Genomic DNA, 22896 nt, shown 5'->3' with positions numbered 1-22896 from the left:
GCACGACGTGCTCGAAGGGGCCACTCGCAACACAGGGACAAAAAGGAACATCAGAGAGCGTGGCAGAGCCCACCTTCCTACATAGGAACCAAACAGCACATCGGAGAGGCTGAGAAGGGCACGCAAAGGGGTAAGACAGTGAGGGACCCCCACTGCACATTACACCCCAAGAGCAGGAGCGCTGGCGACCTCAGGGAAAGGCGAAGGGGAAGACAATAAAAGCCCCCAGCGGCAGCCTAAGAAGCAGGAGGACGACGACTCGCCGGGCAGCCCCAAGAGCCAAAGCGGGACCGCCCCCTCGGAAAAGCACGAAAACATGTGCGCCTAGGCATCATCAGCAACGGCGCCCGTACCATTCCTACCTAAACCAGGGGAACCCCTCATGAGATGGGAAGATTGGAGAGACTACATAGACAACTTCATCGAGGTGCTGGAGGATGAAAATGAGGAGAAATTTACAAGCAAGAGGAAGAAACGAATATTGTTACATAATCTAGGCCCGGAGGGGCTCAGAGTCTTCAAAAACCTAGTACCCAAGAAAAGAGCAAGTACCGATGACGACGTCTACGCCCATGCAATTGAAGAATTGAACGAACATTATCGTCCTGCGGTCTGTGTTTCTATTGATACAACTTCCAACAGAGAAAGCAAGAGACAGGGGAATCGGTAGAGGAATACGTGGCGGCGTTGAGGAAGCTAGCATCCATGTGTAAGTACGACGCATTCCAGTACGAGTTAATCAAAGATCAAATCGTGATGCACACCACGAGCAAAGCCGTGCAGGAGAAGTTATGGGCGAGTGGGGACACCACGCTGAAGGATGTCATGGTGATAGTCAAGAAGGCGGAATTAGCAAGGCGTTGTGCCGATGCAGCGAAGAAAGAGACGTTGGCCAGACCGATGATAAACAGGATAGAAGACGAAGGACCCCGAAGAGAAGGCAAGAACAAGGGGTTCGCACAGAAAAGTCCAAACAGATGGCAGGGTAATCCAGGACCCCCAGGAAAACAGATGGGAAGCAGTAAGAAGAGCTGTTACAGGTGCGGCAGCCTGGTGCACGAGGCTCACGACAGGAAATGCCCGGCGTTTCGCGCCAAATGCATGTTCTGTGGGATCGTGGCGCACTACGAGAAGGTGTGCCGCAGGAAGTCTGCCAGGAACGTGGTGAAATTTGTAGACCAGGGACGAGAAGACGTGGGGGATGACAACTATGAAGAGGAAGACACCGTGCTCTGCATCTACGATCAAGTTCTCAGTGTGGACGCCAAGAGATCGACCTAGCCGGTGCTGGATATGACGATCGGAGGAGTACCAATAAGCATAGTGGCAGATACAGGCTCGCCCTACACAATAGTCCAGAGGGCGGTATGGAACGAGACGTTTAAGCCAACATTGGGCCCGGAACTCGAACGCCTGGACATAAGGCCGGTCACGTACAACGGAGATCGCATACCCATGGTAGGGTTCAGACCATTGAAGTTCGAATTCAGAGGACGCAGTGCCTTCTGCAAACTATATGTCTCAGAGAAGGGACCATCACTCTTAGGATGGTTGGACCAGGGCGACCTGGGCATCAAGCTGGACCCGGGAGGGAAAGTACAGATATTACTCACCGAACCGGAAAGTTGGCCGGACTTAGACCGGTGGAGGAAGGAATACCCCAAGGTATTTGGATGCACCGTGGGAAGGCTGGAGAAGTTTGCGCACAAGATTGTACTTAAAGCAGAAGCAGTACCGGTGTCGCACAAGGTGAGTCATGTACCCCTCGCCGTGAAAGAGGCAGTGCAGGAAGAACTGCAGGAGTTGGAGAAGAAGGGCATAATCGAACCCATCACGTGCGCCGAATGGCTGGCGCCACTCGTGGTGGTGATGAAACCCAGTGGGAAGGTCAGGTTATGCGTTGACCTACGCGAACTCAACAAGAACATTGTAGTGGAGAAATTCCCCTTGCCTCGAATCGAAGAGATGCTAGCCAAAACCAGAGGAATAAAGTGGTACTCCACCATTGACTTAACCTCAGCATACCACCAGATCGCGTTGCACCCAGAGAGCAGGAGACTGACGTCCTTCATCACCCTCTTTGGATGCTACCAGTTTTGTCGCATGCCGTTCGGACTGGCATCGGCTGCAGCGGTGTTCCAAAAACTGATGCACCAACTGTTCAAGAACATGGACGGCATCCAATACTTTCAGGATGATATCCTAGTAATGGGGCGAGACAGGATAGACCACGACGCAAAGCTCACCAAAGTACTGAGAGTGTTGGAAGAAAAAGGCCTGACGGCGGAGTGGGAAAAGTGCCGCCTGGGCATGGAATCAGTGACCTACTTGGGGCATGAAATAGGGGTGCAAGGAATCACACCTAAGACTGAGAACGTGAGAGCAATTTGCGACGCACCACCCCCCCCACCAACAGAGAAGATGTCAGGTCATTCTTAGGCATGGCAGAATACTATAGTAAATTTGTTCAACATTTTGCAACAAAGACCCACCACATGAGACAACTGACAAGGGAGAAGACACCGTTCAGCTGGACGGAAGAAACACAACAGGAGTTCGAAAGCATAAAAAGAGACGTTGTAGGAGCTGTACCCCTGCAAGGGTACGATCCCCAAGGTCGAACGGTGCTCAAGATGGACGCCAGCGACAAGGGACTCGGCGCGGTGTTAATGCAAGACCGAGGACAAGGAGAAGTAGAAACATTGAGTTTTGCATCCCGCACACTGAGTGACACAGAAAAAAAGTTCAGCGTCATAGAAAAAGAAATGCTGGCCGTAGTGTGGGCTATGACAAGGTTCCGACAATTCCTATGGGGTACACGATTCCAGTTGAGGACCGACCACAAACCATTGGTGAAAGTACTCACCTCAAGCGGGCATGCCAGTGCCACGCCCAGAATTGCTAAAATGACACTGAAGCTTTTGGAGTACAGATACGACGTGGAGTATATCCCGGGCAGTCGGAATAAAGTAGCAGACTATTTGAGCAGAGAAGCAGCCATGGAAACAGAAAAGGAAGACAAAGAGGCAGGAGAGGAAATGGTAGGATTGATGGAGGACCAAGAAAGGGTCATCAGCAACCAAGAGTGGGACGAGGCCTATAAAGAAGATAGTGACATACAGGAGGTGAAGGAGTGCATAGTGAACGGTTGGCCGGAAAAGAAACACCTCAAGGAAAATCTACGGAAGTATTATGAAGTCAGGGAGGAACTGTCAGTAGACGATAAAGGGGTGTTCGTATACAGAGGAGACAAGGTTGTTCCCCCAGCAGGAATCGTTCTGAGATTGCTAGCGATACTCCATGAAGGACACTTGGGTATCGGGAAGATGAAACTACGGACCAAACCAGGATACTGGTGGCCAGGCATGGACTTGCAAGCGGAACGGTACGTCAGAGAATGCATCCAGTGCCAAGGAGCGGACAAAACACTTAAGCCTTTAAGACCAGCGCTGGGGAAGTTTGATTCCCCGAAGAACCCGTGGGAAGAGCTGTCTATTGATATCTTGGGCCCAATCTTAGATGGACAAGGAACCCAAAAGTACGTGTGTGTCCTCATAGACAGGGACTCCAAGTGGCCAGAGGCGATTGTGGCAGAAGTGATGGACACAGAGACAATTCTGAGATTCCTGAATGACACGTTCGTAAGAGAAGGCATTCCCAAGTCCATATTAAGTGACAACGGGCCTCAGTTCACCTCAGAGAAATGGATTAAATTCATGGAGAGAAATGGAATCCTGTCCAAACACACTTCCATATATCACCCAGCTGGAAATGGGCTAGTCGAGTGATTTAACAGAGTGGTGATGGGATCGATACAGGCAGCCATAATGAATGACAAGGATTGGGAGAAGGAAATATGGAAAATGATATGGGCCAGGGTATAGCCCCTTCCAAATATTGAGGGGCCGGGACCCCTTCACGAGGGACAACAGAGTGTGGAAGGCGAAAACAGTGACCAGCCAATGGTCCCCAGCAGTGGTTCATGCAAATCTGGAAAAAGCACAAGCAGTCTATGCCAAGTACTACAACTTACGAAGGAATGTGAGAGACACTGGATTGGAGAAAGGCGAATGGGTGAGAGTCAAGCTGGCGACATTGCAAAGAAAGGGGGACAGCAAGTATAGTAAACCCCTTCAGGTCAAGGAGGTGTACGATAGAGCCGCCCTGTTAAGTGATGGCAATGTATGGTCGCAAGACCGGATGGCAAGATGCAACAGAAAGGTACAATGGGACTTTGGCGAGCAGGAGCAGGAAAGAACAGCGGAACCTGAGAGGGGAACTGAGCTCTCCAACTTGGACGTGGACACAGAAGAGGGAGGCTCGAATGAGGGACAGGGCAGTAATAGCGACAAAATAGAGATGGAGAGGGGCGCAAGGAGATCAATGGGGAGCCCAGCTGAACCGAGCCCAAGAGAAGGTAGCGGAGAGACTCAGGAGAGAGAAGACACAGACACCCCGGTAAGACGCACCCGAGGGGGGAGAGCGGTGGTGAGACCATCCAGGTTCCAGGACTATGATATGAGTGATGGACTATAGTTTGCATGATTGTTTCATTTGTATAAAAAGGGGAGATATGTAGTGTTAGCGCACAAGACAGCGCGCATAGCGTGATGACGTCTACGCGCCCACGGCCATGTTGGGGATGCGCGCGCATCCCAGAGAAAAGAGCGCGAGTGCTGGAGCCGGGAGATAGCAGCGGCTCGGCGCTCTCTGATGCCGAGATAGTAAATAAAACCCTGGAAATCCACAGTGCCTCCTGTCATTATTGGGGAGCAACATACAACATTACAACTCATAATCATTGAAAGTCACTCATAATTACATTGAAATTATGAAAATGTCACACATAAGCAATCTGAAACCTTGGCAGCTATCATGTATTCATGTATCCTGCCCCGCCCCCACATTGGCTGGCCTCGCCACCATTGTACTCAGGATCACTGTTCCCATACTTTTAATCCCGAGCCTTTTGTTCTAGGTTATCAGTGTCACATTATTTCTGTGGACTTGGCAGACGCGCTGTCAGCAAGACCCAACATGCAAGAGAACAATCTTGTCCGCTTTCTATATCGATGATTTAAATGAACGTGTACTTTTAGGTTGTAGTCCTTCTTCTATGATGACGACGTTAGTAGTCTCATGAAATTGAAGTCCTTCTTCTTTGTTTGGGCTGGACAACTGTCATCCAAGAGCCCGGTCATCTCCTGTTCTCACATTTGATTGGTTGCTTTGAGAACGGAAGTCTACTGTGAATGGTCGGACACACGGAAACAGCTGGCGCTGCTGCTGGAGGAGTGTCTCGGCAAGATGGCGGCGGTGCTGGAGGTGGAGGTGCTGGGAGCCGGGGAGCGGGAGGCGCCCGAGGTGCCAGAGGTAAGGACAAGGAGAGGAGGCGAGGCACACGCGTTGGGGTGATAGAACCGGACGGCAGAGGCAGAAGTCAGCGTGAGCCCTTGTGGCAGTCCCGTACCTCACAGAGAACCGGAACCTCTTGTTAGAAAGTCCAGCCTCAGTGGGTCGAGCGCAGGCTGTCACCTTTCACATGTGAGCCACCCTTCCAACACCAGTTAGTTCTGTACTTTCTGAAACCTGTGGTGGCTCCCTTATAGCAGTGAAGGCAAAGCTAGGAGTGTCTGAATATAAAAGAAGAAACCACTGGATAAACGACTCCCATTTGAGATTGGGCACCTGGTTCTTTGCCTTTGCTCCAGCAGCCGGAATCAAGTCACTCCACGTCTCGCATCTCATCATTAACTTGCAGAACCACTTTGGAAAAAACTAGGTCTGGGGGTAAATTTCTGCTCCACTTGCGTAGTTTTGTGTGCTCCGCGTAGAGTTCCCAAAAAATCAACGAAGCACAGTTTTTCCTCTCATGCTGCTTGCCAACGTTAAGTTGGCGAGTGCAAGCAAGAAAAATCGTACACGACAGGTCGCTAACGTTCGCGTTGAGGAAGCTGTCGCTCGAGTACAACATTTACTTGCGCGGCAGAAAGAAACAGTGCCCTCTTGCGCTGCACGTGGTGCTGTTCGTGCTGATTTTACAGCATGGGAAAAATATCCAGCAATAACAATGAATGCGTGCAGTGCGACTTACCTCACTCCGTCGCTTGCTGAACTCACCTCACTCCGTCGCTTGCTGAACTCACCTCACTCCGTCGCTTGCTGAACTCAGCAGAGCCTGGTGGAGTTTTTCGGCACTTCGCGGAGGCTTAGAAAAAAAACCACTGCCACCCAGGCAACTGTTTTGTTTTATTGTTGGAAGCTCGGCGCTGTGATTTCTATAGTCCCATCAAACTCAGTTTTTCTTATTATCTTGCATTCAGCTTTACATCCCACAAAGCGATTTGGGATTATTGTTGGTAGAGGCGAACAGTTATCACTAATGTTTTATTATAGCACATGCTTGTGAAATTGTCATTTGATTGCTCTGTAAATGAAGAGGATGTGGTTACACAACATGAATGTATACTTTTCAATTGGTTAATCCAAATCTCAGAGCACTGAACTATAGCAATACTCTGCATTTCTAGCCCTCACCCTGACAACCCTCCAAGGTAGTTTAGTAGCTGCTGGTGACTTATGTGATCTACGTGTAGGTCACTAATTTGAATCCTGGAAGTCTAGCACACCCTTCTGTATTTATGATATCAGTAAATTGCAATATGATAACATTTGATAATGGCGATGTCTGCTGTTTAAAGCACTTAGATAAGCTGTACAAAAAGCTCTATAAAAGCACTAGTTTTGTTTTTAAAGCTATTATGCTTGATAGAGTTCTGTCAAACTCGCAATCACCCACTTAACAGGTTTCTGTATGACAAGTAATGCATGGTCTAATAAAAAAATAGTGCTGCTGTAAAGGGGTCCACAGTGTATATAGGTGACCCACTAAAAGCTCGAGCCTTATTCCTGACTTTGACTCTGCTTGAGGTCATCTTGGAACCTCGAGCCCAAAACGAGCCAAGCTTTCACAGGAGGCGATGTAGGCTAGGGGCTACAGCTGCCGACCGTGTAACAATAGGGACCAAGTTTGAATCCCGTTTAGAATCCTCTCCAATCCTACTGTGCCAGAAAAAACATAAATGTGTAAAGTAGTCTGTGTCAGTTGTGAAGGGCTTTTCTGCTCTTGGGCAAGGTTCACAATATGTACACCTGCCCAAAATAAAATGTGGATTCTGTCTGCCACCACATCCTTATCTCATCCTCCAGGCATTAATTGAATTGCTCAGTGGGAATCTGGAAATCTTGGGTTCAATCCCAGCTTCCTTGCTAGACCAAATTGTATGATTCTAGGCAAATACATTTTCTCTGAGACTCGTTTTGTTCATTATCACATATGAGAGCAACAGCAAATACTTGAAATCTGGATGAGTGCTGTAGAAAAAAATCGCTAGCATTTGACTTAGCCTATACTGTTGCTCCACCTTTAATACAAATCTGTGCAACATGTAAGATATACATGACATCTGACTTACCTATTAGTTCACACATAGCATTGTCATCAAGGTGAAGGAAGAAATGTTTCTCAGTTCTTGTTTAGAAACTCTCACTTTTAAAGAATACTTTTCTGATAGTCTGATGTATTAAGATGAAACACTTTTGTGTGTTAAAGAAGAACACTTTCTTGAATTTTAAAGACGCCTTATTATGTTCTAACATATTTGTTGCATGATTTTCATGCCAAATATTTTCAAGGCTCTGCTTGTGCCTAGGCTCTAAGAGCCAAACCCGACCCTTGGCTCTGGTCTTATATTTAATTTGCTGGCTCGCCGCCCTCTATGATAGTCTCATTTATTTTTATCAGCTGAGTTTATTATGAAGTTCAGACCAAGAGTGGTAAACCCAGGACAGTCAGGAACCAACTCTGTAATGTTCACTCCCAAGAGAACAGTAGCACAAAACATAAACATTCTGATATTCCACTGGTTTGGTGGTCTATAGCAATATTTGTTTAGCACTTAGGAAATATCTCTTTTTTTACCCTGATGAAAATATTTGCAGAAGATTGAAAGCAAGAGTGATGATTCTTTGCTTTCAAAATAACATTTTGACAAAAAATGCAAGTAGGAAAAAACATTTTGCTAAACTACTGTAAAATGTTAGGTACTATTTCTTTGCAGCATCATTTAGTAAAATGTGTTGATGTATGCTAGTATTTCCCAAAAATATTCATAATAGAAAATCCGTGTAACCAGTTTCAATAAGATTATGGAAAACATAAAAAAATAAATAAGCATTGGCAAAGCCAGTAGGTCTGAAATTGGTGGTCTCCATTTTGATTTTGCCAATTCTGACTTGTTTTGGTATGGTATTTGTAAAACCTTATTGGTGTGGGAGCTGCTGGGCCCTCACCATTATAAGAAACATTGGCAAAAGCAAAAATGTTTTTGGTCTCAAAAAGCACGCATTGCCACAGTAGTACCTGCCACTGAATAAAACGTAGTTTGCCGATATTCTTTGTGAAAGATCAGTATGCTGTTACTCACAGTGAAGCCAGCAGATAGAGAGAGAATTTTAATAATTACAAAAGGTCTTGGTTAACGCCAGACCTAATTAGCGGCCCAATTATTAAAGAAAGTCTCAAAAGTGCACCCATGGTATATGTTCTTGCATTAAGTGCTGCTATACGGCTTTCATGAATGAACGAGAATTTAAAGAAGTAGGCCAATAAATAGTAATCCTGGAAAATATTTGTGAACTGCATTTTAGCGTGAATAAATATGCAGGTGTAGATTTGCTCAAGCAAAATCTGAGTGTGCAAGTTCACTTTCCCTCCAGCCACTTTTTTCCCCAACGCTGGAAGAAGTTTTATGTCTGCCATTGTCAGGAGTAAATTCCCAACCTTTCTCAGTATGGGAAAAGATTAGAGATAAGTTGCTGACAACCCTTAAAACATGCAAGTTAGTAGGTTTGTACAGACTCAAAAGGGCATTCCAATGCTGGAACTATTGCTTACCGCTACCCTCAGCCCTAGTATGTAGATCTGCGGAAATGTGGCAACATAAGGGAATTGCTAGTATTCAAACCGTACTATGGTATGAGCCCTGGCATAATCGGGGAGGCTATATCAGAGTTCTTATATAATGAGATTGCTGCCATAATTTGTCGCCGCATTACATGGCACAAAAGGGGCAAGTGGATTTTGTTCCAGGACAAGTAGATTTATGAAGCAACCTGCCCCATGGACAAGTAGATATTTTATTAAATTCCACACCCATGTTACTGTGCCTCCAGTTATTGATAGATTAAAAAGATTTTCTTAAAGCGGCTGTCAAAATTAGACCAGGAATGGATACTTTGTAGTCTGTATTTGTGCATTTGTATCTTAATTGGCTTTTAAACAGTATCCCTGTGGCTGCTACATTTGTCTCCACCGGGAAATTCTCTCTACCTTTTTACAAATAATAGTTTTTGTTTCCACTGATTTATGCTATCGTATGAAATGAACCTGGATTTATTTTTAGAAATTTTTTATGGATTTTATGGAACACTTTTGGATTTAACACTATGATGATGTGTTATGTGTGGTTTTATGGTGGGGGGGTCTACTGTTTTATCCGATTTTACTGAGTGGCCATTGAAATTGTGTATGTATTTTTAGTGTGCTTTTTATGGATTTTTTTTGTTTCCGAAATAAAACTAAATGATGACGATAGATGACCACAGGATAACAGAAAGCAATAAATAACCTAAAAATAGGAAACATATTGACAACACATACCAAGTGCTTCTGCACCGTGTCAGTCATAGAAAGCACTATGTAAATGTGACTACAATACAGTTTGTACTAATATGAAGTAAACCATAAATTGAAATCGCCCACAATAAATTATTATCAACCTGATGTAAATAAAAGTATGCATGCAGTAATGCCCTGAGGCATCACACGGAAACAGGACTGTTGTCTACCATTAACAAGCATTGGTATAGCCAATAGGTCTCGCTTTTGGGACCCTATAAGTATTTAGTTATGCAGCACAATATGCTTGGTGCAACAACATCAACTGTTGCATGGCTAAACACTTATAAGGTCCCAAAGGCGCAAACTATTGCCTATGCCAATGCTTGTTTCATAAGGGTTCGTGAAGCTGCAGGCACCAGGAGATAGCATACAAATCTTTTCTTCATTAATTATTTTGCTGAAAGTAATTGCACATTTGAATTCACGAATAAAGCAGTATTGGTTATGTAAACGCATTATTCACCTTGCCATACATATGACTATTTCATAAATGATAAATTGCCAGGTCTAGCTTCAGTGTTTTAATTAGTAGGTATAAGCCAATTTTAAATGGCTTGGCTTACGTAAATGTAATCTGCTTTATTTTCCCCGCATATAACTCTAGTATTAGCTGAGTGTCATTTAGAGTAAAAGAAAACTGGACTTGGTTTACGTGTTAGTTATTGACTCCATAAAGCGAGGTGTGTAGAACCACACAATTACAAGATGTAGATACCTCTGACTATGGGTAAAAGGGTGTAGAATGAGTGTTTCATGTTGTGCAAAGCTGTACAGGAAAACACACTGAAAAACGTGGGGATGCAGGACCAGTACAGTTGCACCTAAAGGATCACATGAGATCCAAAAGTTACTGGCAGCAACAGCTCTCTCTGATGTGTTACAGAAGAACCTGCATTATGAAGATGATACTGCACCCTAGAAGAAGGAAAAAAATAACTGGGAAAGAACCTACCTATCACTCCACAGTCACACTTAGTGCTAAAAGGAAACTAGGAGAATAATCGGGGGTTAGGTATGATCAGAGATACACTGTAAGCCTACGGGGAATGCAGGTTCCTTTTGCACCTTTAACACCAGCCTGTGGCCAAGGAGCACTCATGGTTCTTACTGGAAAAACTTTTAAAGTTTTGTTAATGCCATTCTGACAAAGTAAACCAGGTTTGGTGAATGGCACTCCACTATAGACATTTTGTACAGCATTGTCTGAGTTGTTGCACTTGTGAGCTGCATTTGAAGCATTGGGTATGTATAAACATGTATTGGTCTTTGTTAAAGTTGTACTTGGAAGGCTCATGTGCAGCCTTTCGATGTGATCGGAGGGGGAGACATAAACAAAGGGTCTCCTATGGAATCGATCCATAGATTTCCCGGTCCTGAACTACCAGACCTGCTCCTTGCCGATTTTAGAATCTTCAAGCAGCAACGGTTCTCGTAGGTATTATTAATAAAACAAGAAGCGTGAGCAACAAGCTCGGGAGTTGTGTGCACGTGCAAAAAAAAAACCACGCAGAGCAACAAGCCTAAGAGTTGTGTGCTCGCGCACGCTAAAAAAAAAAAAAACACGCGAGTGGTGCGCGCGAAAGGAGAGGCCAGGGCGCAGAAAGATGGCGACTGTGCGCATGCATGCACGCACGCACACAAGCACTAGGCCGTGTGGCAGCACTTTTAAAAGCCCTAACTAAATGTCTCGCAGAGCAGCGTAAGCGCTGGCCCAGGCAAGACCTAAAAATGAAGGATTTTTAGGAAAAAAAGCACATTAATAGTATACTGGTCTACAAATGAAGTAGAAATGAAAATAAACATTAAAAATAATTGATTTACAACTTTTTTATGCTGCAAAAAATAAAAGCGATAGTCTAATAAAACATACCACAATATAGCCATGCTCTGACCATGTCCACCCTAAAAGGAAGAATTAAACCATGTTGAATCCCTGCTTTCCTTTCTGTCTATACTGGCTAGTAGTGTGATTTCTTAGATAGTAACTTCATGGTGGTTTCTTATCTAGACAGAACTTTGACCTCAAAGAACCATATTGTTTTACTATCAAAGAAATGCTTTGTAAAGTCAGCATCTATTTCTAACCCAATTGATTCAGTACCTAATTGTATGTTGTTTTAGCAACACACCTATTTGCGTTGCTGAGCACTATTCTGGTTGAAAGCTGCCTTTTCGATTGTAAAGACATGAGAAGTGCTGCTGCAGTCGGAATGGCTGTATGAAACAAAACAAAGGTTGCCATCTGTACTTGCGCTAATTAACATACGACTTAGATATGCAGGGAGACATGTTGTGCCTTTGTTGCATACAATGAAAACGCATGTAGCACAATCTGAAACATAAAGACAAGGAATGGAAAAAAGTAGCATAAAAAGTCTTTCAATGTCTAACGACCACTCACATCAGCTGCTGAAAGTCTATGTTGAAAGTGCAGTAACACACATGCCAAGCATGCAGATATCTCTCTTTCTCTTCCCCACCCTCCAAGGTGAGCATCACATCTTAACAAGACCCAACAACTAGAGTAAAGGCAAATATAACATGGCATGCAAGTAAGAACTCTAAACTAATATAGTAAACCAGAAATCTGGCTGGTGCCTTTTGTCGTACTGAAGGGGACTAAAGTAGTAAGTGCACTTAACAGATTCATAAGCATTTAAAACACTTTAGTCATGAATTCACAAACAATCTACAATGCATTCACTTCTATAGAACAGCGTTCTTTTTCTATGCTTTCCACCCAAAACGACCCATTTCTAACAATGGGTGCTGTGTAAGGCATAACAGCAGAAGGGCCCAATTGTCCACGCTGGTGGTTTCAGGAGATGGTGTGGATATAGTATGTGACAGTGATAGGCACTGAGAACAAATGAAGAATGGGACACAGTCAGAAATAAATAACGAGCGGATAACAAAGGTTATTCCTATGGATCAATATATTGACTCAGAGCTTGAAAGTGAAGCTGCAGAGTAGGGAAGCAGCACACTGGGCTGACAGCAAAAAACACATACACTCTCATAGAAAGCTTAAACAAAAAGAAAGCTCCCTAAAAGTTAGCAGTGCAGGGACACAAGTAAAGAGGCTACCCTTCAGGGCAAGGACAAATGCAAGATATACAAGGCAAGCCATAGAATATGAAGCAAGTAAATGAGTGACAATAAAGTCAACCAATCTTGTGCATCAGTCTGGCTTTAAGCCTGGTGTAAGATCTTGGTAATCTGACAATAGTTCTTTTCCAACCAGACAGCTTGTGCTGTGGAGTAGGCTCGAGCTAAAAATACAACCAAAAAGGAAAATGATAACAAAATGTAACGCATAACAGGAGGCTGGTCCAACATAATGTTCATCAGGGACCCCTTGATCAATGAGTGGATTCCCTTTACCTGGATGAGTGTCCATTTACAACTCTGTTCTAAATGGCTGTTCTGCGCACCTGGTAGCCATCTTAGGTAGGTATCTGCCAGCGGTGATCAGTAGAAGGCACAATGTTGCATTGTTGGCAACCGAACAAGAGCTACTTTTCCTCTTGCACACTTCTGTTACCTATGTGAGTAATCCAAGATGTGCTGCTGCCATCCCTGTAAAAATGCACCCAAAGATACCACATAAAGTGTGTGGGAATCTACCCTATGTGTTCCTACGTTTAGTGGTGGGGGTTAGATTTTGGGCTGCACGCCTTAGAATCCGGTCCTTTGCCACCACAATGTCCACCTCTCCTCAGTGATTGTTTCTGACAGTCCGATCAGGACAACAGAATTGATAAGCCCTGATGAAATGTGGAACATTTCACCTGGAGGCTGGTACCCATTCCATGATCTGTGGTCTGTAATCCTTCTAGGCTAGCAAATGTTGCACGGACCCCTTACATGGCTCGAGACCAAGTCCGCCTTCACTTACTACTCAATATTTTCAGCCATCACTTCAGGAAGAGGCAACGGCATTTAGAAAGGTTTCCGTCTAGATGGCGCAGCCGGTTTGAGGAGTGAGATATGAAAGAGTAGATTCTGAAATTGGATACCAATGTTCTTTATAGATTTACTCGTTTGATAAGCATCTCAATTGCGTAGAGTCCCAAATGGAAGAGGTTTGAAACTTGAGGGGTGTCCGAGACGTGCAGGTTACTAAATAAAGACAATCAGTCATTCATACATGGAAGACCGTGTTTATTTGCATCTATTTTGTACTATAGTTGGCTTTTGGCAGGCAATCGACATCTATGTATGCTTTTGGATGAATTTTTTATGGAATTCTTATCCTCCTTGTCGCAAAATCACTAGGTTATCCAGCCTTCAGTCACTGAGAGAAGAGGACATTGTATAATGTCAATTTGTTGCCCACCTTAACTTACTTACTTAATCAAAAATGAAAGACAACTTGTAAATATTGTGATTATAAAGGAGGATGATTATACCTCAGGGGTGAGGCCGGAGCTACCTTAAGATGGCTGCATAACGAGAGGTTCAGTGTCCGTAGGAGCCTGTACCTTTTTAGGTCTCGCGCCTGCGATCGTGTCAGCTTTCAAGGACTAAAAAGACTTGGAGACAAGAGACTGGCACGCGCACCCAGCCTGCCGGAATCGGATCAGGTCGCGCGTGTGAACACGCGCTCCGATTTCGGCAGGCTGTTCAAACAGACAGGCACCTACACACACGCACGCACAACACATACAGAGACCGCCGCCGCACACATACACACACACACACACAAGCGCACCTCCCTACAACTAAGCCCCACTTACCGCCATTCTGGACTTCTGCAGTCTCCGCGGGGCTCTCCTTCGGGCATGGGAGCCCCGCTCGCAAGCACTCCGTGGGCGCGAGCTTCCGAAGACGGAAGTCCCGCCCACGGAAGGTTTCGGTTTCCGGACTACACTTGTTTTACAAATGCATGTGAACATTGCGCTTAGAGACCTCGGGGTGATAATGCGCTATATAAATGGAAATAAATAAATAAATAAATAAAAGGCCCAGTTTTTTCTCTGGTTTTCTACGGATGCTCTCAGGGACGCTCTTCCGCAGAGCCCCCTGGGAGGTCTTGGTAGCCCACTTGGTCTGCTTGCTGTCCCTCTGGGCGCGTGTTTACGCCACACCCACTTTAGAGCTGCAGACCGTGGGGGCTGCGGGGGCAGCGGCCCCTTCTCCAGGCCCCGCACAGTGTACAAATGTCAGCCCGCCCCGCACGCTGCGGCCCCTCGGTCTCACAATGCGGCCGAAATTGAGCAGAAATTGTTGAAATGCAGAGTTTTCTGTAAGTGCAGCCTTGCCTCACAGGGGAGGCAACTCTCAGAAACCACTTTGAGGGGCATTTTGGCGAAAGTGATGGCGTCATTGAGTCGGAGTCTTTTAAATTCCCAGCTGTGCGTCGGAGATCAAAGGCGCAGCCGCAGGCAGCAAACATTGTCCACTGCAAATCTGCGTCCATCAGTCCCAGACAGGAAGTGGCTTCTCCCCATGCGGCCTGTGCCCGCCGGGCTGTACCATTGCACGCATAATGCGGGGAGGGTCTGAGAAGCGGTGTGCAGCAGGGCTCCCTTTGGTCAACAGAAGACGCATTGTTCGATAACGTGTTTCAGCATGACACCGACACTCTTCGACCTTCCTCCGGTGCACGGACGTGTGCCTGGGACACGCTCTACCCATGGGACACCCCCTGAGCCCCTTGATGCAAGCCAGCCCCAGCTGGTAGGGCTGTCATGTGGCCACCGCATTCCTTAACACAACCCCGCCAATAAGCAGCCAATCTGCATTCCGAAAAACACACAAAACACACCAACTGATTCAAATATGTTCTCTCAATATTTCAAGCTTTATTACAAATGTCACAAAAAGATGTTAATATTTCACTTCTGTTCTTGGATTTTTGTCACAATAAAATACACTGAACATAATCTTCACAAAAGTTATTTTCAAACGTTTAAGCTATTGCTATTATAAATTACAATAACTTTTATTTAAGTATTAATTATTTAAAAAAATTAAAAGCCATTGTTATTTGTAATATCAATACATCTAAGTCACGTAAATACAAAACATGTTGCATTACAAATGCTATAGGTGTCACATTTGCGAAGGTTATGACTATTGGCATTGTAAATGACAAAGCTATTAATTTTGCTATTTTCAAAACCAACACATAAATAAAAAATGTGTCATTTACAAGACCAATAGCTCAAACTTTCATAAGCAATACCTATTGCATTGCAAATGCTTGTTTTAATCGGTTATTTCCCCATCCCAAATTGTGCTTTTCAACATCTGAGGTAAAGTAACAAACATTACTTACGCACAGGGTAGAGCAGTAAGGTGTGCTCATGTGGCAAATTGTGAGTTGTGGTTACACAGATGGTGGCTAGATAGATCACGGGCTCCGAAGCTCCACAACATGCTACCCTTAACCTTAAGGACTTGTCTATGATTGCAGTTCTAAGATGCCCGGTTGAGCCTCTCTCCCCACTTGATGTCTGAGATCTCCACCTGTCATGGGAGACATGGCCCTGGTCTTAGGGCGCTATTGATTGCCTTACCATAGGCAGGTGGCAACCATGATGGATGAGGGTGGGAGTGCAAATTCACACTGGACCATATGAGAAGAGGCCACGGCCCTCCTACAAGCGTCAACAGTTGAGCCAATGAGGCACAGGGGGGGGCTCATATCTACTGTTTCTAGCGTGTACAAACCCTTGGTGACCAAATGCATCACAGGGCCTACAGTGCATAAAGGACAGTCATTAATGAGGCATTTGAGCACTACATTGGGTGGTTGCATGAACTATTACACTTGAGCAAGGGGTGCAAATATTCTACATCTTGGAGTTTCTGAGGTTGGACCCTTCAAGAATTAAAAATGCGTAATGACTCATGTGTGCCCTTAAAATAGTGTCATCTGGTGTTACTGCCTTGTAAAGAGGAGTCTCTTGTCATGATAATTTGACCCATCTGAGATGAACTGGCAGCTACAAAAACAAGCATTGAAAATGCAATGTCTCACCTTTGATTAAGTTAAAGCCATTTGCTTTGCTAATGGTATTGTATAGCAAGGCAAATGGCTTTAACTTAATAGAAGGGGAGGCATATTGCATTTTCAATGCTTGTTTTACACTTGAAGCCATAGTGAAATAAAGTCCTTTACACATAATCACACAACGTCCGTCAACTGCAGAAGTTTGGATTAGGATGCATGGTGGCAGGCTGTGAACCTGGATGCCAGCAGTGCAGATACGTTTTTTTAGTGTAATTTAAGACGGGCTCTGCTAAATTCTAACTGAGGACGTCCTGTGAACCAGGGATGGGTTGTTTATTTAAATTGTGATGCCGAGCCTACAAACCGTCTGCACCAGCCCTCCCTCCACCTCTTTCCACCCACCTCACACTGTCGGGCAGTCTGAAAGACAGTGGTGTAACAAAACTCTAAGGGACTCACCATATACAATCACCCTTTCAGTACAATTTCATTGGTAGTAATGTAACGGAAGCGCACCTCATATACATTTGCAATCAGATAGGAACATATATTTGGGGGGTTTCAGAAATATTTACACTTTTTATAATGTCATTTGGGGTTGGTGCCTCTCGGGATATCTTGGCACCCTACTACCTAGGTGCACAATAACATAAGGTATGCCAAAGACATTCCTTATGTAACACAACTCTTTATATACAGAATATCCCAGCACTCCACTGTAGTTTATCTAGGTCAATATATGTTATATGAAGAACATATATCATGTAATGTTCCAAATGTCACAGACTGCCAACAATTTTAGGTTCTCACAAAAATGAATATTTTATTTCCAAACAGAATGTGGGTCATCTAATTGTTTACAGACAAGCATAAGGTTTAACAAAAAGTTTAAAAGATCCATGACCAGTAGAGGATATTTGATATTATACAGGACTAGCGATAGTTGTGTCCTCCTGGATCAAAGACGGGTAGCGTGAATAGTCTCTCCTCAAAATCAAAGTCGAAAGTACAGAGCACATTATTTTAAAATCATATTCCAGTCGCAATATAAAGAGAGGTGGGCTTTGATAGGCCTATTTAGTATGTTCGCGTCCGTCGTAGCATGAATCGCGTCTCCTCTGTGCTCAGCTTTCAGTCCTGCAGGTCTCTGTACTCTGTACTTTCGACTTGGATTTTGAGGAGAGACTATTCACGCTACCTGTCTTTGATCCAGATAGACGGACAGGATTAATTCTGACCACCTAAAACTAGATTGATAATATCAATGATCATAAAGCTACAGTGGTGACGAACGAAGAACAACATAGGCCAAGTTATCACAATCTGTTTTTCGGGGAAACTAGTAGACTTGAGAAAGTCATATAACGTGACGAAACACGTATCGGCTGTTGTCGCTTGTGGACCCGGAAGAGGAGGACACATAACTATCGCTAGTCCTGTATAATATCTAATATCCTCTACTGGTCATGGATCTTTTAAACTTTTTGTTAAACCTTATGCTTGTCTGTAAACAATGAGATGATAATCACCCTAGCAGTCGCACATGCAGGCATAGGGATACTTTATAGGGGTTGGTATGAGAAAGCTGGCGACCTGTGAATGACCTTCTTTCAGCTTACTTCCAGACCAGATGGAAATTAATGTGGGCCTTAGACCATCCCCAGTATTGTAAACACCAAAGTATGTTATGTTAGCTGGTGTCCGTATGGCGTGCAGCTTCTGCTGGTGTGACATTATGGTGTTGTTGCTTTGTCCGCGTGTGAGCAGGTACACATGTGTGATTTGAACAGTGTGTTGCTGGAAGCTTTACTGTGTAGCAATGTGCAAAGGTTACCTCCAAGGTAGATGGATGCTGGCGATCTTTGTTTGGCAACACAACTCAGATGGATGTGAAGGGTCCCAAAGGTCACATGCGGAAAACTTTTTGAACATCCTGTGATTCTGGGCAAAACACTTAATATCCTCGGGTCTTAAAAAAAATTAACGTATCCTTGTAATGTACTTGGTGCTCGTGTAAAACGTTCCAATAGCATCAGGTCTATGGCGGAATTGGGGAGAGAGGGGGGAAAACACAGCAGGAGACGCAGGGATGTGGTGCGGGGTCTTTAGGGTGAAGAGTGTATACAATTACAATGGGTTATAGGGTGCGGCTGCACCCAAGGCTTAGCCCGGGTACCACCTTGCGGGCCAAGCAGCAGCGTGCATGGAAGACTGCATGCCGTTCGTGGTTTATTTCTTCTGTTACCGGTAAACACCTAGTGTTTCCCAGCACTCTGCAGAGACTTACAATATGACGTGCAACTAATCAAATGCCCTTGTCATTAATAAAAATCTCCATTTCTCAAATAAATGTGATGAGGGTTTGTGCGTTGTGCCTGGGATGCACTGGGGCAGTTGGAGCGCTAGATTCGGGAGTACTTTACTAAACAGGAGAAATGAACACAAAAGATGTGTTTGCATGTCTGAGGTTTCGCAGGCGGGACCAGCAGGGGTGTTTGTAAATATAGCCGGCTAAGCGAGGTGCCGAAGAACTGCGGCGGGGACAAGTGAAGTAAAACAATAGCTGTTTTAATATGGATCTGTGCAATCCAGTCAGAAATGTGAGCAAAGTTTAAAAGTCTCTGAGTGGAGAAATGGGGTGTGGCAGAAGGAAGCTGGTGGGGAAGTCCGCCGAGCAGATGAATTGTAGGGCAGCCTTTGGTGAGATCTTATCGCGTCCTCTGAGCGGAGTCACAGCGCTGCCCCCTGCGCTCGCGTGCTCTCCTTGCAGCGGAAGGATGTATGTGGTGGTGTGTATGTGAGTGAGAGATGGCCGGCATCAATTTTAAGGACTCCTCCAAGAACAGGGAGGGAAGCAGATGCATGATGTGTGCACGAGAGGTAGTGGGAAGACTAGGAGACAATGGGGCTTGCGAGGGTGTGGGCAGAGAATGGGAGAGAAAGAGAGAGAAGGCAGTTTTAGAGAAATAGGACAGGATCGAGCGGGGTAGGACCGACGGTGGTGTTCTCAGGGAAAAAACCCATATTATTGAAATTGGCTCTGGACCCACACTCCTAAACCCAAGTCCACATGATACCACTGACTTTTTAAAAAAAAAGCTGTCTCCACGCCATTGTGCAAATGAAAAAAAGAAAGTGCTCACCCAGCAATTAGAAGGCAGTGTGTCACACCGCAAGTAAAAGATCCAATCCCGGTGGGTGGGGCCAAAAGCGGACAGGGTGGCAACCCTCAGTGTAATGATTGCCTCCGGTGCAATCATTACACTGTGTTTTGCATCATCCATGATGCAAAACGATGCGCACAAATCAAAATTGTATGCGGAGCAGCGCCACGACTTCTGGAATCCTATCGATTTACAAGAAGCCCTCGCATGGCGAGATCAGTGGATGCGCGCTGCGAACGCCAGGCGAGACCTAAAAAGGCATAACAAATCTGTCATCGACTATATCCCTAACAATCTCCCACAGTCATACAATTGAACCGTCCTATTCTCCTGAATGATTAAGAAGATCTAAAAGCACACATACCTGAAACTAGAATGGGTAAATGCAGTAACAAACAAGGGAAATTGAACTTGGAAAGAAGGAATAACACTGTGACACGGGGAGTGGAAAAGTGAAGGGTTCGAGGATACAAGCCAAGTCAACTCAAAGTGGTGGGTTTCTGTTTGAAATAAAGGGTAGTCTACAATCCCTTAAGAGGAAAACTGGCACTTTAATAGGCAGACAAACCACAGGGTTAGATATGGTGGAATTGCTTATGTAGAGGAAGGCACTACCTTCTCTAATGACAAACTGCTACAAATAGAAAAATCCTAGAGTTAATGGGCAACAAGAACTAAAACCTAGAGACATGCTTCTGGCGCAATAATAATCTGTTACCCTGCCAGAATCAATGTCGGTGGCCAAGTCAGAGCTGTTTCTTGAAAAGCCACTCGCTTCACACCGCTGGCTAGCAACCTCACTTGATGTGGCTAATACGTGAATTCTTTGCCACTGGCGTCATCCTTCCATGCAGACATGTACCAAATGATTGGTTGAGCTCCATCGAGTAGGCGGCCAGGAGTGGACTACTTATAGACTTGGTGACAAACTGGATGTTTTTGACAGCATCTGAGGTAATTTTATGACCTTTGGAAATATGCCCCTCTGATCCTTCCCTGTTCCTCTGATCCGTTTTCTTGACCTTGCTGTTCTCTTAAACGGCTCAGGCCTTACCAGGGCCTGTACCCTATTTAACGTATTATGTCTCACTATACTACTCCACCGCTCCTCCCCCTTCATTACTGTACTTTCCTTGCTTCTTTCTTCCTACACCCGCCCATTCAGGGGGTTTTATTGTACTACTTGAATTGTAATTACTGTATTGTATATTCAGTGTACTGGTTACTGCTTCCCATTTGACTCTGTATCTCTCCCACCCAAGAAATCTTAATAAAGAAAGGTTGCGAAAGAAAGAAAAGCCACTTATTGTTTTTTTTTTTATTAGAAGAGATACTTTTCAATAGTGTCCGCAGTGAAGAGAGCATATAGGTCACTGTCAGTGAGACCTTCTCCAGGTGCAGGAATAAGCAAGACCCATTATTTCAGGTTTTCCTACCTGCTTTGATTGTGACCCCATTTTATCAGTAGTTGGGGGGAAAAAGCAGGTGTACAGTTTCAGGGCACCAAAGTATCCTTTTATCCCGACTTCAGTATAAGATGCAAGAACCTTCTGTGAAATCAGGAAGACCTTTTGAGCTAATGATACACAAAGTCCAGTGATGTACCCCACTTGCCAATGGGTACAATGGGAGGACAAGACTTGCATATTTGTCTGTGCAAAGAAATTATGCTTTGCAGTATGCTGATCCTATCCACCACCCCTCATGCTACATATTGTAGCAGACACTGATTTCATAAAGACTTCTTGCAGACTGCCTAAAGAGTTATTCTAGCTGATGGACTGCTTTGACATGGCTGCGGCCTCCATCGCCACAAATCTGTGATATGCTTTGCTAAAAACAGTCCAAGTATACTCCATTCTATTTGCCTGCGAACCCGCTCTCTTGGTCAACCATTCAAGCTCTTATTCACTGAATATATGATGTTGGAGGCACTTGGCCTGCAGCAAATTTCTCCCATAGGACACGTGTGTCTTGAAAAGCATTTCTGTACCTAAAGCAATTTTAAAGAGAAACGTGATAAGTCTCTATTTCAGACTGAGAAACACATATTTATTTTGGCTTGCGACACACCATCAAATTCCATTGTCCTTATTTCCTTTATGAACCACCAAAACGGATACTATTGAGTAAAGTAATTCAATAGGCACACACACCTGCTCAGCGCCAGGATACCCTTACGAGTTAGTGTTCTTTTCAAATTCACCCAACTATGTAGATTCTGATTTTTTCAGATTCAAAAATACTTTATTTCCAAGAAATATATTCTAATAGAAATATTACACACATTTCCTGTTCATGAAAATAGATCATTTTAGAACCTAAAACAACAATGCTTAGTTGCATTATTCAGCCGCGACTACGTATAAATGATACAATTACAACTATATAAACATTTAAATCTTCTCTACCAAGACCCCTTTAAAATCCACAGCCCAGAGTCTCACATATGTTTGAAACATTTCACTAAAATAGTTAAAAAAAACATTGGCCAATAGAAAAACAGTTCATTCTGCCCCAATCAGCATTTTAAAGAGTAATGTGCTTATGACCAATAGCAAACAATACATTTTACCGATTCAGGATTCTAAAGTGCAATATGCATAACCGGTTTTCACAACCTTTCCATTAGGAGATCCACTCCAATTACATAACCTATTCAGTACCACCAGTAATAGATACAACGATTACTTCCATGAAACACTTGGAAATGGATTTCCTAGCCGAGTGGACATCGTGTAGCTCCCAAACTACTACACTTTGTGTTTACACAAATTATATTTTACACTGGCCCTACTGTATAAACTAGATCCGAACACCTATCATACTTGACTAGATATAAAGCTCCACCTGCTGACTTTATCTACAGAAGACATTGTGATACATATTTTTCTACATAATTCGGTGGATTCCGGGTTGGTGGCAGCATCCCGGCGCCATTAGAAAGAGAGACAGCGCATAAGGGCATATCTTGAGAATCTTGCTTTTAATCTTGCTTTTAATTCCTGACTTGTGTTCATTTGCACTAA

The 22896-nt window shown here is 44.3% G+C and overlaps 1 protein-coding gene across 1 annotated transcript in view; it reads left to right on the top strand.

Annotated features, from left to right (window-relative positions):
• Window positions 1-5227: 5227 nt before the first annotated feature.
• RNF121 (ring finger protein 121) overlaps window positions 5228-22896 on the top strand; it is a 132856-nt gene continuing 115187 nt past the window's right edge. The window contains exon 1 of the mRNA XM_078658642.1: window positions 5228-5373. Coding sequence (XP_078514768.1) covers window positions 5308-5373 — 66 coding nt within the window. The 5' untranslated portion in view covers window positions 5228-5307. The remainder of the gene's footprint in view (window positions 5374-22896) is intronic.

The sequence above is a fragment of the Lissotriton helveticus genome, chromosome 8 (genome assembly GCF_964261635.1).
Source record: "Lissotriton helveticus chromosome 8, aLisHel1.1, whole genome shotgun sequence".
Lineage (NCBI taxonomy): Eukaryota > Metazoa > Chordata > Amphibia > Caudata > Salamandridae > Lissotriton > Lissotriton helveticus.
The sequence above is the reverse complement of the archived record's forward strand: the minus strand, read 5'-3'. Positions and strand labels throughout refer to the sequence as shown.